Here is an 18,280-nt window from a genome sequence, read left to right on the forward strand (position 1 = left end):
TTGTCTGAAGAATCCTAAAATGTATGTTTCCTCAAATATTGCAAATAAATTAATTAGATTAATATATTACATATATTTTTATATAAAATACTTATATATCAATGTATAAATAAATATTTGTATAAAAATGAATAAAATCAATGTTAAAATAACACTAATATAATAAAAATATATAAAAATAATTCATAATTGAAGTATACATTTTCAAGATTAATTGTTCAAATGAAATCATTTCTGTCAGATATAATAAATAAAAAATAATGGATAAGCTACAACTAAGTTTTTTAAATTACATTTTTGCAAATATCATAATGGTATATTTGAAAAATAAAATTACAAATCTAATTAATATTTTGCACAATTTCTAAAAGTATTAAAAAATAAGATAACAAAAATTATCAACAGTGTTAACAACAGTATTCATTTTCAACTGAAGTAATCATCTCATATTTTCATGAGAATTTAGCATATATTATAAACAATTTAGCATATTGTAAATACAATTTAATGCAAAATGAATTAGAAATGGTACTTTTTAAATGCTTTTTCTTCAGAAAAAATATGCACTGAACAATTGCTCTCTGTGTTTGCTGAAGGCTTGATCGTCTTTACCGGGTGAACTCTAATGTACTATTTGTAATGTGATTTCTGTCATTCACACATTCGGGATTCAGTATGGTACTGTATATGGCAATGTTGATGTATTTGGTCTTGGCGGTATAGATCTGTTACGCTGCTGCTGCTTTGATTGTTATGGCAGAGAAAGTATGTGTATGTATGAGTGCTTCAAGTTTGTGTCTGTTTGGTCGTGTGTGTGTGTGTGTGTGTGTGTGTGTGTGTGTGTGTGTGTGTGTGTGTGTGTGTGTGTGTGTGTGTGTGTGTGTAAATTTGTGCATTTGAGTGTGGCCATGTGTGTGTTTGTCTGTGCATGCATGCATGTATGTTTGTTTGTTTGTGTGTGTGTGCTTGTTTGTGTGCTTGTGTGAGTGTGTGCAAGAAGGTGTTTGTGTGTGCATATGCTTGTGTATGTTTGTGCGTGTGTGTGTGTTTGTGTGTTTGTGTTGTAGATGTACAGTATGTGTTTGTAGGTGTGAGTGTATAGTTGTGTGCATGAGTCTGTGTTTGTGACATTGGTGTTTAGTATGTTTGAGCGTATGGTTGTGTGTTTGTGTGCTGTTTGTGTTCAGTGTGTGTTTGTGTGTGTGTTCTTATGTCAGTTGCATGTGTTTGTGTGCATGTGTGTGTGCGCGTGAAGGTGTTTGTGTGCACATGCTTGTGTGTATGTGCATGTGTTTGTGTAAGTGTGTGCATGTTTGCATTTGTTAGCATGTGTGTGCATATGAGTGTGTGCATCTGTGTGTGCGCGCAAAGGTGTTTGTGTGTATGGATGTGAGTGTTTGTGCTGTTGGTGTACATTATGTGTGTGTAGGTGTGAGTGTTTGGTTGTGTGCGTGAGTGTGTTTGAGCTGTTGGTGTACAGTATGTGCATGTAGGTTTGAGTGTATGTTTGTTAGCGTAAGTGTGTGTGTGTGTGTGTGTGTGTGTGTTTGTGTGCTGTTGGTGTACAGCAGGGGTCTCAAACTCAATTTACCTGGGGGCCGCAGGAGGCAAAGTCTGGGTGAGGCTGGGCCGCATAAGGGATTTCACAAAAAAAAGTCCTCAAATGTCATTATTAACAGTTTTAATTATTTCTTCTGAACATGAAGTGTCCTGAACGTTAATAGAACATTGAGTGAAGATTATGATCAGTTCTTCTGAACATGGCATCTTTTGCCTACTTCTTGCTGCCAGAGACTTGACAGCGCTTCTTCTCACAAATCTGAACCACATTTGGCTTCAGAGCGGAAGCAGTTGAGACCCTCAGTATGGCTTGAAGATGATCATCAAGTCTAGACCTGTACTTTGACTTATTGAAGTCCTAGGGAAAAAAGTGGGGGAACTCATTCAAAACTTCCATTCCCTCACCTAAAAAAAGGCGTATATATGTATAAATAAAACACCCCCACCCCACTCCAGTCACATCAGTTTGTACCAGTCTGTATCTACCTATAATATCATAAGATGCAGGGCAGGCACGTGCACACATAGGGCTCAACCTGTGCAGTGCACATGCCCTTTTTAGTCTTGCATAGAAAGTGCCCTTCCAAAATGATCAAAAGTGCCCCCGCGACGCGACACTCGGTCCCGCCCTTCAGTAGGCGCGCGATAACACCGCTCTTGAGTATGCGCGCGACAACACAGCTGATCAGAACGCGCGCGACAACGCGCATTGAGTGACAAGCGCGCTGTGTACGGATAGAATCAGCGGTGCGGGGAGCGCTCTCTCTCCCCCGCTCCGCTGATTCTGTCAGAGTACAGCGGTCGGCGCGGGCCACAAAATATTGCACTGAGGGCCACAAATGGCCTGCGGGCCGCGAGTTTGAGACCCCTGGTGTACAGTATGTGTGTGAGTGTATGGTTGTGTGTGCGAGTATATGTGTGTATGTGTACAGGTATATATGTGTGCATGTGGGTGTACCTTGTATTCCTTACATTGTGGGGACCAAATGCCCCCACAAGTATAGCAATACCAATGAGTTTTGACTTTATAAGGACATTCTTGTTCCTCATGATGAAAGCTGCTCCTAAATCACACAGATTTTAGAAAATCTAAAAATGTAAAGTAAAAATGCATAATGTTTTCTATCAGGGTTGGGGGTGTAATACAGTCTGTACAGTATAAAAATCAATACATCTATTAAAAGTCCCCATTAAGATAGCTGTACAAATGTGGGCGCGTGTGTATTTAAGATTTGAATCATCACAGGGTGTAAATTGGGGAGTAAATTAGGGACAATTTGGCCCTCCTCACTTTCTGCCACCCCTTTATAGGTCTGTTTGAGGGTTAAGATTTAGTTTCATTTACGATAGGTAAAGTTTTAAAGATGACATTGTTTCAGTAAATGTCCTCACCGGCTGTGTATGTGAGTTGGTGTGTGCTCCTCTTGACAGGTCTTGTCAGCGTGCTGATGTTGGGTGGCTCCTCCATCAGAGGGTCAGACTAACATCATCAATCTTGCGCGGGCGACAGCTCTGTTCTCCCTCCCCACACTGGTTTGTTGTTTTGTAATTAGAGCGCCATTAGATGTCAGGAAGCCGTCCCCTGCGCTCCCTCTGTGCACAGCTGGGGCCGCTGGAGACCTGTGGGACGCTCAGGGTTGGGGATCTGCCTGGTGGGACCCAATGAACATGCAGAGTGTGAATGATGTATTACATGATGAATCAGATGGCTTGACGATGGCGTTCGGCCTCAAACAAGCTGCTCAAACAACCAGACCACACTGAAGAGCTGCATTTAGACGGGATAAAGAGTGAAAAATTGGAAAATGATTGATTAACGAGTTCTATTTGTCCCTACGAGTTAATAATGAATGAGTAATTAGTAAGTAATGAAAATATTATAAATTCATATGTAGATTATTACTTTTTAGTAAAACAGAAACAAAAAATCTTAATGCAATTAAATAAATATTAAAATAAAACAAATATTATTTAGAATAAATTATATTTGTCTGCTATTTCTAGGTCTGTAAAGTAGATATTAAAGTTGAGTAAAATAAGGTTAACATTGAAAATGTCCAATGAAAAAATATGAAAATGAAATTTAAATTAAAGTTAATTAAATAATTTAATAATAAAATAAATAGGGCAGCACGGTGGCGCAGTGGGTAGCACAATCACCTCACAGCAAGAAGCTCGCTGGGTCAGTCTGCGTTTCTGTGTGGAGTTTGCATGTTCTCCCCGTGTTGGCGTGGGTTTCCTCCGGGTGCTCCAGTTTCCCCCACAAGTCCAAAGAAATGCAGTGTAGGTAGGTGTGTGAATAAGAGAGTGTATGGGTGTTTCCCAGTACTAGGTTGTGGCTGGAAGGGCATTGGCTGTGTAAAATAATTGCTGGATAAGTTGGTGGTTCATTCCACTGTGGTGACTGCTTGTAAATAAGGGACTAAGCCAAAGGAAAATGAATGAATACTTAAAACAAATAATAGTTAGAATGAATAATACTTGTCTGCAATTTCTTGGTCTATGTTGTGAAGAAATATTTGGGAAAAAATTGTAAATTGAAGTAGATATTAAAGTTGAGAAAGTAAGATTAATTAATAATGTAAATGAACAATGAAACAATATATAAATAAAATGAATATAATGTTAAAAAACTAACAAGTATTATGATGAAAATGTTTTAAAAGGTGTGTATATATATATATATATATATATATATATATATATATATATATATATATATATATATATATACACACACATACACACACACACACACACACACACACACACACATATGTATATATACATATGTGTGTGTATATATATATATATATATATATATATATATATATATATATATATATATATATATATATTAGGGATGTAACGGTATTGTAAATACCGTCATACCGCAATATTAATTTTTTTCGATATTACCGAAGTCGCATGACTCGGTAAAACTATAGGTCTTCTGAGAAAATTTGCTCAGGCGAATGAAGCGAACGGGAGGTAGCGAAAACTACAATACCCATCAGCCCATGCTTGACCATCATCCCTTGCGGTCTGTTGTCGCTACAGATCCAGTAATGCGGAAATGGAGTGTGCTGCTAGAAGCGGGGATGAAAAGAGCTCTCGAGCGCCGAAAACGGAGCGTTTCGAAATGTGTGGATAATGTCTCAGTGTGGATAATGTCTCAGTGTGGATAATGGAAAACGGAGACATCTGAAAACGGAGGCGGGGCTGCAGACGTTCACCTCTCTGATTGGGGCTTTTCCTGAATATTAAGTAGCCTAACACGCACAGTTCAGTCCTGCATCCTCTCCTTGTAAGTTCAGACTTCGCAAGTTTGATCAAGGCTGCAGTCTCTTCTTCTCAGTTTGATATGGAAAAGCAGACTATACCGAGGACACGGGTAAATCTTCAAAGGGAACAGTGTACTTTATAACTTCATTCACATCACCCTGGCTTCGTTGTTTCACTTTATCAACAATAAAATGTAAACATGATTTAAGGAACTGCCTATTTTCATTTTAATATTAGCAACTTAGACAGCAGACATGTTGAGGCGTCGTGCTGCATAAGATGAGCGTCATCTTCACTGTGTGGATATTTATAACAAAACGGAGCCGATAACAACTGCCTCCTTTCAATTTCAGTGAAAATACGAAACACAGCCTCTCTTTTGCTGAGTATCAGTTTTAATAATCGATAATGGCCATTTTAAAAGTATAACATACAATAAGTTTATACATTATAGGAAATAAAGGCAAGCGATCAGTCAATATACAGAATGTACGTGGTTACATTAATCATTAACTTATCTTTGCGCTCAGCCAAAACACGTTACCTGAGAACAAGTAATAGATTCCAATGCCCAAAGTCAGGGAATATGTCGTTAGATAAAGACAACAAGATAAATGAAATATCCCGTTTAATAAATATAGTGAGATTAGATCCAGCGGGAGATGCTTGATGAGAAGTCCGACTAGCAGAGCTCTCATCTGGGTAGATGGGCTGAGTGTGATTAAATGTTGAATGTGATGAGTTTTCAACAATACTAAATTGAAACTTTATTGTTTTTACATGGTTTAATAATTTTTTGTTATTAAAATTGAAGTTCCTGTTTCAAAGCTTACAGATAGATGGCTAATTTGTATGTCATTGACACTTTTGGCACTTTTTTGGAGTATTTTCATAAGTTTTGTTTTTTCCTGTAAATGATTCAATAAATACCGTACCGTGACATTCATACCGAGGTATTACCGTACCGTGAAATTCTGATACCGTTACATCCCTAATATATATATATATATATATATATATATATATATATATATATAAATATGTGTGTTTGTGTGTTTTGTGCAATTTCTCTATTTTCTAGTGGAGTGAAATATAATAAATAAACATAAATAGTTACATTTGTAAAACTAATAAAATCAAATAAATATTAAAATAAATCAAAAATTATTTTGAAAATTTTTTTGTCTGTAATGTTATTAAGAATCTTTTTAAAAAGTTGAGCAAAATAAGGTTAATAATAAAAATGAGCAAAGAAAAAATACCAAAAATATGAAGTAGTAATATTTCAAAAGATGCGTGTGCGTGTATTTGTATTTATATGTGCGTGGTTTTGCACATCACCAGCTATAATTTCTTGTGTAAAACAATAAATGTATAAATTATTACATTTGTAAAACAAAACAAATCTTAAAATGCAAGTGAATATATAAACCCAATTTTATTTAGAATAAATAATATTTGTCTTCAATTTTCTGGACTATGTTGTAAAGAATAAAAAAATAATTAATTAAAGTAAAATAAGTTTAATAATGTAAATTGACAAAGAAAAAAAATAATTATAAATATAATTATAACATTATATTTAGTTATATACAGTTATGACCAGTTTTTATTTACCCCCCCTGTGTATTTTTTCCCCCAATTTTTGTTTTACGGAGAATTTTTTTTTTCCAGCACATTTCTAAACATAACGGTTTTAATAACTCATCTCTAATAACTGATTAATTTAGTCTTTGCCATGATATCAGTAAATAATATTTGACCAGATATTTTCAAGACGCTTCTATACAGCTTAAAGTGATATTTTAAGGCTTAACTAGGTTAATTGGTTAAACTAGGCAGTTTAGAATAATTAAACAAGTTTTTGCATAATGATGGTTTGTTCTGTAGACTATTGAAAAAAAAATATAAAAATAAAGGGGGGAATAATTTTGTCCTTAAAATGAAATTTTATTTATTTATTTTTTTAATTCAAAGGAGGGGCTAAAACGTCTGACTTCTGCTGCGTGTGTGCATGTGTTTATACAGTGCTCAGCATATACAAGTACACCCCTCACAAGCCTATTTTCTAAAATTTCATATTTTTATTAGGAAGCTTTACAATATTATATTTGTGCATATACATTAGATTAGTCAGTACTGACAAAGACTACATTAGTTGTAATATTAGAAGTAATATTATTTTAACAATACCAAAGATTTTGCACAATATTTACAAAAAGAATAATCAACTCTACAACACTGATCATAGGATGAAATCATAAGATGACGTTATTTCCATAAATGGGCTTGATTTTAATGTAAATGTATGTATATTTCTATATTTTCCTGTATATAATGCTCTGATCTCTTTCACAGACAGCGTTACATTGGGCTGCAAAACATGGTAAAGAAGACATGACCACAGCGTTGGTAGAGGCAGGAGCAGACATCAATACGAAAGCAGTACGTTCAGACATCATTTACTCATAAATCACTGCATTTTGAGTCTGATACAGATGCATACAAGCTTGAACTCTAATGGATTGTTTTGTGTCTTGTTTTTTTTCTCAGCATGTAAGTACTGCTCACCTTACACTCACACTGTGTATGAATACATGAAGACATTGTTGAAGTGTATCTATGTGTGAGTGTGTGTGCATGTGTGTTTGTGCGTTTGCTTGTATTACTATCCTTGTGAGGACTGGTTTGAGTTTTTGACCATATGAGTAAACTGAGGACATTTTGGTTTGAAAGGGATATAGGGAACCACTTAAGGGCTTTTTGATTGGCGCTAAAAACCTCGTGGACAGTACGGTGACATAACCCAAATTAGTATCCTAGCTCAATTACATTTCCTGATCATGCACACTGTTTTCAGGCATACCTAAAGAACAACAGCTCAACTTTTCAGTGTGTGTGTACATTCTATTCCTTAAATTACAAATGTCCCCACAAGTATAGCTATACCAGTAAATTTGAACTTTGAGACATTTTTTTATTATATTTTTTCTGTTTGTGTGTGAGTGCGTGTCTGTCTGTCTAAGTGTGTGCGTGCATATCTATAAGTGTCTACTTTGAATGTGCGAGTGTGTGTGCATGTGTGTTTGTATTCAAGTATCCGATCTGAAAGTATGTGTAAGTGTGTCTGTGTGTGTGTGTGTGTGTGTGTGTGTGTGTGTGTGTGTGTGTGTGTGTGTGTGTGTGTGTGTGTGTGTGTGTGTGTGTGTGTGTGTGTGTGAGAGCGCGCGCGCGCGCGCGCGCATGTGTTTAAGTTTTCTCTCTAAAAGTGTCGGCTGTTCTGTAACGTGTGAAGGGTTTTGGGTCATCCAGCTGTGCAAATGAATGCAGCGTGTGTGTGTTTGCGGGCATCTGTTCATAAATCAAGCTCTGTCATGTTAACAGCTTCCCTTCAACAATGTCTTCATGTATTCACACTGCAGCCTCAGAGCAAAGCAATTTCACTGAATTACCAGCCAATTATGATTCTGTTGCTGTAACCTCAGTTCACTGGTGTCTCCCTCTTCTCTTCTCCTCTCTTTTCTGTGATTCTCTGCACTGGTGTTTTTTTGGGATTGGGACACGGGCATTAGGGGGTGAGTGTTGAATTTTCCTTCACCTATTTCCTTGTCATTTCTGTGTTGTGGTGAGATTTATCACTTACGCAGGAAACTTTTTTTCTGGATGAGTAAATCTCATACTCACAAATAACATTTACACCCCTAAATAAGATGAATGTTGTAGAAATAGTATTTTATATATATATAGTTGAAGTTATATATATATATATATATTATATATTCATATATATATATGAATAGTTGAAGTCAGAATTATTAGCCCCCCTGAATTTTTAGCACCCCTGTTTAATTTTTTCCCAATTTCTTTTTAACAAAGAGAAGATTATTTCAACACATTTCTAAACATAATAGTTTTATTAACTCATTTCTAATAACTGATTTCTTTTATCTTTGCCATGATGACAGTAAATAATATTTTACTAGATAATTTTCAAGACACTTCTATACAGCTTAAAATGACATTTAAAGGCTTAACTAGATTAATTAGGGTAGCTTAACAGGTTAGGATAATTAGGCAAGTTATTGTATAATGATGGTTTGTTCTGCAGAATAAATATAGCTTAAAGGGGCTAATAATTTTGTCCTTAAAATGGCTTTTAAAAAATTAATAACTGCTTTTATTCTAGCCGAAATAAAACAAATAAGATTTTTTCCTGAAGAAAAAATATTATCAGACTTACTGTGAAAAAATTATTGAAAAAATATTACATCATTTGGGAAATATTTAAAAAAGAAAATTAAAATCAAAGGGGGGCTAACAATTCTGACTTCAACTGTATATATATATATATATATATATATATATATATATATATATATATATATATATATATATATATATATATATATATATATATATATATATATATATATATATATATACACATTTTTTTTCTGCATTGTAGGGGTGTGTATATATCATCAATGATGACAAAATAAATGCACGTAAATAATTCCTTTGGAACTATTACTTTAAAGTATTATAGAATTTACATAATATTTCATTATCACATATAATATACAATCTAGTATATATGTATATACACACACACTCACCGGCCATTAGAATTAGGTACACCTTACTACTATCAGGTTGGACACATCTTGCCTTCAGATCTGCCTTAATCCTTCGTGGCAGAGATTCAACAAGGTTGTGCCATATTGACATGATAGCATCATGCAGTTGCTGCAGACTTATCGAGTGCACATCCATGATGCCAATCTCCTGTTTCACCACATTCATGTTTGAGTACAGTGAACTCATTGTCATGTTTAAGAAACCAGTCTGAGATGATTCACGCTTTATTACATGGCGCATTATCCTGCTGGAAGTAGCCATCAGAAGATGGGCACACTGTGGTCATAAAGGGATGGACATGGTCAGCAACAATACTCAGGTTGGCTGTGGTATTGACACAATGCTCAATTTGTATAATGGGCCCAAAGTGTGCCAAGAAAATATCCCCCACACCATTACACCACCAGTCTGAACCGTTGATACAAGGGAGGATGGATCCATGCTTTCAATTTGTTGATGCCAAATTCTGACCCCACCATCTGAATGTTGCAGCAGAAATCGAGACTTATCAGACCAGGCAATGTTTATCCAATCTTCTACTGGGCAATTTTGGTGAGCCTGTGTGAATTGTAGCCTCAGTTTCCTGTTCTTAGCTGACAGGAGTGGCACCCGGTGTGGTCTTCTGCTGCTGTAGCCCATCCGCCTCAAGGTTAGACATTTAGAAGTGCTTTTCTGCATACCTCTGTTGTATCAAGTGGTTATTTGAGTTACTGTTGTCTTTCGGTCAGCTTGAACCAGTCTGGCCATTCTCCTCTGACCTCTGGCATCAACAAGGCATTTGCGCTCACAGAACTGCCGCTCACTGGATATTTCATCTTTTTCTGAACATTCTCTGTAAACTCTAGAGATGGCTGTGCATTAAAATCCTAGTAGATGAGCAGTTTCTGAAATACTCTGACCGGTCCGTCTGGCACCAACAACCATGCCACGTTCAAAGGCACTTCAATTACCTTTCTTCCCTATTCCGATGCTTGGTTTGAACTGCAGCAGATCATCTTGACCATGTCTACATGCCTAAATGCATTGAGTTGCTGCCATGTGATTGGCTGATTAGAAATTTGCATTAACTACAGTTGGACAGGTGTACCTAATAATATAATAATAATATAGTGAATATACAGTGCTCAGTTCATAGTTGAGTACACCCCATTTTGAAAATGAATATTTTTATTCATTTCTCAGTGAATATAAGGAATGTATTTTGGTGCATTTAAACAAAACAGAATGATTAAACAGATTTATTTTTATATATTTTAGTCACCAAGAATATTTAGAAATTGAAAGAAAATACAATTCAATTCAATTTCAATTTGAAAAAAAAGTTACAACCTACAAAATTTCAACAAAATTTTTACTTTTTTTTTTTTTTGCTCCTTGATTTTTTTTCCCTCTTATTTTTTTATTTTATATATTTTTTTAACATTTAACCTTGGGTGTACTAGTTTTTGGACCATTATCCTAAGTTATTTTGTTAGATAAGCTCCAGATTTGGCTTCAGCACTGACTAAACTAATGTATATATATTATATATACATATAAGTATAATATTGTAAAGCTTTCTATTAATAATATGGATTTAAAAGAGAGATTTGTGAGAGGTGTACTTGTATATGCTGATCACTGTATATACATACAGTTGAAGTCAGAATTATTACCTATTATCTTTAGAAATGTGCTTCTGTTAAACAGAAATTGGGGGGGGGAAATAAAACGGGGGGCGAATAATTCGGGGGGCTAATAATTCTAACTTCAACTGTACATGCATACATATAATTTTCTTGATTAAAACTAATTTAAATGAGTAAAATATGATAACATACTAAAGCAAGGAATATTTAAGATTTTCTTGTCAAATGCAACAAATTCTTTGCAAATACATGAAAAAAATATATAATAAAATAATTATTAAAAAATAAATGGAGGAGTTATTAAAGCAATTATACATTGTACATCCTGCATAATATTGTGTATAGTTCAAAGATTTGGGACGCTAATCATGTAAAGAAGAGGTCAACTATTTTTAGTTAGTGTATTTTAAATAAGGTTTTGGATAAATAGCTCAAATACATAGTCATCATTATTGGTCTTTAGCCTTAATTTTCGTTATCTTCATCTCAGTGCAGATCTTTACATCTGTTTATGTAAAATATAAACTAACTTCATTCAAAAATAAGATTGTTGCTGCTTGTTCAAACTATTTATTTAAAATCAGCTGAATCAACACATTTCTAGAGAGATTTTTTTGGTGCAACTTAATTGTTTTATGTTCAGTTCACTTAAATTTGTTAAAACAGTTAGCTTAATTTGTGTGGAACCTAGCTTACAGTGTTGATCCTTTTGATTATGGGGTGAATTTTTAACTAAATGATTTTGACAAATTTGTATCATATTTGGTCTTTTATTCACTCACAGGGATACACACCTTTACACATCGCAGCGCTACATGGACATCGGCATATAGTGGACCTGCTGGTCAGGACATATGGTAAGCATGCATTCATTACAGACATGCTTTAATCTTCTGGCTTTATACTCCATTTTACAATGGTTGAAATGTATTTTTTGTTAGATGTTGCTCCAACAAAGCACAAATTATTTGGTGTAGTTATATGTACATGTTTTAATGTAACTGAAATAGTCTTAATTCTTGGGAATATCTATGTTAATTTCATTAATTAACTGTATAATAACATGCAGCTCAGTTTGGCAACACAAGTGTCGTCCATATGAAATGTGCTATTTTAGTTACATAATCAACCCTACTCTACTTTTTTTATTGGGTTTTGTTTTTATCTTTTTATTTAACCCTGGGTTCATTCACAATGTATTTAGCAGGTATAAAAAGTTCAACTCAGGAAATGTTTTCATTAAAACCAAGTTAAAGAAATGGCAATATTGCATTATATATATATATATATATATATATATATATATATATATATATATATATATATATATATATATATATATTTAATTTATATATTTAATTTATATATATTTATTTATTTATTTTTTTAATAACTCATTTCTTATAACTGATTTATTTTGTCTTAGCCATGATGACAGTAAGTAATATTTGAGTAGATATTTTTCCAGACACTTCTATACAGCTTAAAGTGACATTTAACCCTCCTGTCATGTTCACATCCTTCCCCTTACTTTAGTGTTCCCAGTCAAAATTGACTGGTCTGTTTTAACTGCTCTGATATTAGCACAAAATTAATTTTTCTCCACCAAATTTTCTCAAAGTAGTGTTTAACATGAATTACAGACACCTGTCTAGTCTGTGTAAAGATATGATACACTGTTTTATTAGGAATTTGATTCACGATGGAGGATCCAACACTTTCATGGCAAATTGTAACTTATTGGGTTTGTATCTTATCCAAATGAATTTGTACAGTCTCATTTATACAGTTTTGTACAATTTGCTTATCCCCAATGACGATTGGGTTTAGGGGTGGGGTTGGGTGCCATGCCTCATTTTAAAAATCATACAACTTTGTACGACTGCACTTATGAATTACCAGTTTATTATTTAAACATAAACCAGTTATGTTTCCTTGTGAAATCAGGCTGGAGGATCTGCACATAAGCGCGTAAAAGACATGTGTACCTGCAAAAGACATTGTTCAGTCTAGAGTGAGTGAGTGAGTGAGGGAGTGAGGGAGTGAGTGAGTGAGTGAGGGAGGGAGGGAGGGAGGGAGGGAGGGAGTGAGGGAGGGAGAGAGTTAGTTTTCTGTCTGATGAATGAATTTAGCCTGGATTCCCATTCACACAAGGAAGCAGTGTGTTTGGGGTTTTCCTTAAGTACTATTCTACAGTTGTGCCTCCAATTAACTCAAATGTTGTCAATTAGCCAATCAGAAACTTTCAAAACCTTGACACCATCATCTGAGCTTTTTTTAGAGGCAGAATGTTATTTTATGTAAACTTGACTTTCAAGAAAAGTTATAACAATTTCTCAAAAAATATCTTTCTCGTTATTGTGCTATTAAGCAGAACAGAAGTAAATGTGATAATCCTAACTTACCTAAAAGAGGAAAAGTTTGGTCACATTAACATCTGAATTTTTAAATGGTTGTGTGCCTTTTTATACAGTGTATGTTATCTTCTGGTTTCAACGGTATACATAAAGACATAAAATAACTAAAATAATAATATTAGTAATAAAACAAACAATAGGATAAAAAAATACATCTAAAATCAAAAACACTATATAATGAGAAAAAAAATTAGAATAGGGCTCCAGACTTTCCGAAATTGTTCTGCTTTTGTTTTCTTGTCAACAGGACCTTTTTTCATACTAAGAGCATGTAAAAAAACAAACAAAAAAAAACATTGCAGATAAGAATCCTGCCGACTTCCATTTCATAATAATAAGTTGTCTTGCGAGTAGTCGCAAATCAGATTCTGGAAGAGTTCCAAGCAGTACTGTTGAAGGGTTCAGGTGTATTGGCGCTATTGAACCTTGCTCAATTTAATATTTCTGAAATATAAATGTGTTCACAGGAGCGAAGGAGAACCTGCGGGACTACAGTGGCCGCTTACCATATTATTACCTCAATTTACGGGACACACACTCAGAAGAGCACGACCTCTGTGAGTTAAACTCAACTCTTGTTTTTCTGCGTTACAACATCTGTGTGTGTGTGTGTGTGTGTGTGTGTGTGTGTGTGTGTGTGTGTGTGTGTGTGTGTGTGTGTGTGTGTGTGTGTGTGTGTGTGTGTGTGTGTGTGTGTGTGTGTGTGTGTGTGTGTGTGTGTGTGTGTGTGTGTGTGTGTGTGTGTGTGTGTGTGTGTGTGTGTGTGTGCGCGCGCGCGCGCGCGTGTGTGTGTGTGTGTGTTTAGCTCATTCAAACATGGACAGAGCAGCAGAAGCTGTTTTCCACATCAGCACAGGGATCTACAGGGAGCCTCGTGGATCAGTTTTAGGCTGTTTGTCTTCACCCTGTTTAACCCTCCAGCATGTTATTTGATGCTCAGTGTGCTCTGTTTTTCCTTCAGGGTCTTAAAGTTTTAAAAAGTCTACAATTTAAGCATCCACATTCGTTGTAAATAATGCAGGGTTCCACACAATTCCTTAATGTTGTCCCAACACAAATAGATTAAGTTAACTTAAGTGTTTTTACAAATTTGAGTGAATTGAACTTAAAACAATTAGGTTATCCTAAAATATTTTTTTTTTTAAATAAGTAGTTTGAACATGCAGCAAAAACACTTTTTGAGTGTTGAGGGCCTTAAAGTGTTAGATTAACTTATGTAAAGTAATGGAAAATGTACTGAGAAATCGTACTCCAAGAAACCAAAACAAGTAGTGCAAGTAGAGTACAATTATCTGTTCTACAATTAAAATGTTTTCGCTGTTTGTTTAAACGATTTATATAAAATGAGATTAAACAACACAGTTATTGTGATTTTTTTTTTTTGGTGGGAAACAGCTTAATTGTTTTACGTTCAGTACATTTAAACTTGTTAAGTTACCGTAACAGATTTGTGTTATGACATCAAGAATGAATTGTGTGCAACTCAAAAAGTCACCTTTCTAAGGCCCTGTTTTCACTAATATGTTTTTGTTTTAAAACGCATAAGTTTTATCGTTACGAGTTTTTGAGCACCAAAAATGGAGTGCTTTGAAAACGCTAAAGAGACTTTTTTCATTTTAAAACGCTGCTGCTCCGTGCCAGTGTGGATGGGGGGAAAAAGGAGACATCTGAAAACAGAGGCGGGCGCTGCAGACATTCGACTATCTGATTTGGGTCTTTTCCCTCAATATTAAGTAGCCTACACAAGGTTCAGTCCTGCATCCTCTCCCTCTGAGTTCAGACTTTGCAAGTTTGATATGGAAAACAAACTCCCAAGGACACATCGGGTAAATCTTCAAAGGGAACAGTGTACTTTATAACATCATTCGCATCACCCTGGCTACGTTGTTTAACTAGTTATTTTTATTTATTATGATTTGTGAGTGTGTGAGTGCGGTTGACTTGGGCTTGGTACGCTTGTGTGTGAGTGCAAAACGTGCCAAAGCCCGAAACTGAAAGCGAGACGTGACTTTTAAGGGGCTGTTTCATATGGATTTATTAATCAATCTTAATGTTCAATGAACGCAAACTGCCGTAGTTTATTAAAGACGCAAACCTCTCACTGCACGACAGCTGCGCACCTTCAGCAAACCTCCTCATTTCTGCAGCACGAGAGCTTTATGATTGTTTATGAGCGTCAAAAGTGGCTGATCTGTTCGACAATAATATATATCTGACTGCGTGTCACCGCATCCCAAAGCGATATAACTGAAGAAGTCCCCACTGTGCTGAGTGAGAGCGCTTCTGACCATCGCATCATCGATGACGTAAGCGTGCCCAGGCCCGATTGTAGTGTGAGTGCGGGCCGTCGGGGGAGACGGGAGGGGGGACAAGCATGCTTTGGCCCGGTTCGAGGCAACTGTACATAGTGCGAGTACGGCTTAAATGTCTTTTAGTGGATGTATGAAATGAGAGCCGCTGTAGTTTCTGTACCAGTCTAAACCATATAAATCTTTTTTTTCTGCTTAATTAGAAAATTTTTTTTTTAAACAAAATTCTGTGTAGAAATTACAAAAATTACAAACAAAAAAATCCACAGATTCTGTTTTGCCCTTACATTGACCAATGAATGTGCTCTTCTTCTTCTGTTCTTGCTCTGATGATTGTTTTTAAAGCACAATTATTTGTTGCATAGTGTTCTCTTCCTCTATTTCTTCATCCTCATCATCATCTTCTTCTCTGGTGTTTGTTGTTGAAGCTGAAGTAAGTGAGTGCCACAGTCTGACTCCAGCCGGCGAGCGCAGGAACAGGAAGATCAGCTCTTTATTTCAGTCCATGAAGAGGTGGGGTTCGGCGGAGGAGCTGGCGCCCGTCCCGGAGGAGAGAACTGTCCCGCATCAACTCATGCTGCCTGCTTTCAGACCTCGAAAGTTTTCACGGTAGACTCTTGCGAAGTCCAAACATCCGGGTTGTTTTCTTAGCTGCTTTTATCTGCGCACAAGAAGTATAATGTAGTAGCATTCACATTTCAGCTTCGTCATTTGCATTTGCAATGTGTTATGGCATTTCAGAGTGTGACTTAAAAGCGCAATGTCTTATTTTCTTTACTCTTTTTGTGTTTAATTCCAAGCCTGAAGGGACAGTTCACCCAAAAAAAAAAAATCTGTCATCTTTTTATCTGCCTCAAGTGTTTTCAAAACTGTTTTGATTGATTCTTTATTATTTTGAAATAGTTATAAACCGTTTGCCATTGACATCCTACTATGGAAGTCAATGGTTACCGCATTGCTACATTCTTCGAAATATCTGCTTTAGTGTTAAATAAAAGAAAGAAACTTGTAAGAGTTTGAAATGTTGAGTAAATGATGATACAATTTTTTATTTTTTTTTTGGGGTGTCCTGTCGCTTTAAATGTTTACATTTTTCATTGAGTAATGAAACAGCGTGTTTTGAATTGGCAGTACATTAAGACATCTTATGTCTTTACTAAGTATGACACGTTTTATCTGCCTTACAATACTTAAAGTCAAAACCATAAATTATGCCTGCATGAGAATGCACTATATATAATGTGTCTTTTTAAAGGTGTATATTTTTACTATTGCTATATACAGTGTATATGATGGAAATATTTTTAAAATGATCAACATATATTTCTGTGATAGATAGATAGATAGATAGATAGATAGATAGATAGATAGATAGATAGATAGATAGATAGATAGATAGATAGATAGATAGATAGATAGATAGATAGATAGATAGATAGATAGATAGATAGATAGATAGATAGATAGATAGATAGATAGATAGATAGATAGATAGATGGCATGAATGGTTTATTTCATTTAATTATATTGCAATTAAAAAACATAATCAGTCTACAAAATAAATAATAACTCTGCGAAACAATCCTCTTCTATCTAAAATTAATGACTTTCTTCACTCTACATAATTTATTTATTTTTTATATGATGTAACCGAGCCTCTATTGGCCATGGAAAAATAATATTCCTGCAAAGTATGTTACAATTCACTCAAATTCAATTGTGTCCTATTCTACATTGTTTCTATATGAAAGGTTTGAATGTGGAATTGTGTGGAATTGAAACGCTTTGCAAACCAACAGTGTCTTAAAAGTCATGCTCAATCCCCTTTTCAATGAAAACAATTGTCTGATTAATTCCTAAAGATGTTAAATCGGCTGGTTGTGCCTTGAAAGCCTTTTATGTTACCTGAATGAATGTTTATTTCATAGTGTAACTTATGTATATATATATATAAACAATAAATTCTGATATGGATAAAGTGGGCTTTTATTATCTGATTTTCTTTTTTTCACTCCAGTTTTTATTTTGAATTACATACAAGTATGCACATTTAAAATATAGATTGAAATATGTTTATAATGATAATAAGAATCCTACACCAAAGGTTAGGCTTCCTATATAATTTATTTTCCTTGTAATATGTTGATTCAACCGAGCTTTTTTTGGACTGTATTAATGTCTTATTGAAGTATATTACTCTCACCAATCCTACATGGTTCTCTTTATAATATTTGAATACTTAATTTCATGAAATATAAATACTTTGACTAACTATTAATGTTTTAACTTTTGTATATTGTTTAAATCGACTACACTTCGTTTTGTCTGTGGCTGTTTTTGCCTATTGACTTTTATTATAATGACATTTTTTGATTGCAAAGCTCGAGCACCTTGACGTTCTTCGCATTCAGGAGCTTTGATGTGGAGGCTGAAGTATGAGAAG

General features: G+C 34.9%; 1 protein-coding gene across 2 annotated transcripts in view; it reads left to right on the top strand.

Annotated features, from left to right (window-relative positions):
* Window positions 1–17,815, top strand: part of LOC100331692 (ankyrin repeat domain-containing protein SOWAHA) — a 61,646-nt gene extending 43,831 nt beyond the window's left edge. For both annotated transcript variants that reach the window (XM_087307786.1, XM_087307787.1), the window contains exons 7-10: window positions 7,204–7,290; window positions 11,896–11,968; window positions 13,996–14,085; window positions 16,266–17,815. In XM_087307786.1, the coding sequence (XP_087163912.1) occupies window positions 7,204–7,290; window positions 11,896–11,968; window positions 13,996–14,085; window positions 16,266–16,450 (435 nt within the window). In that variant the 3' untranslated portion in view covers window positions 16,451–17,815. The remainder of the gene's footprint in view (window positions 1–7,203; window positions 7,291–11,895; window positions 11,969–13,995; window positions 14,086–16,265) is intronic.
* Window positions 17,816–18,280: the final 465 nt, after the last annotated feature.

This window comes from Danio rerio, chromosome 23, assembly GCF_052040795.2.
Source record: "Danio rerio strain M-AB ecotype USA chromosome 23, GRCz13ab, whole genome shotgun sequence".
NCBI classification, from domain to species: Eukaryota; Metazoa; Chordata; class Actinopteri; order Cypriniformes; family Danionidae; genus Danio; species Danio rerio.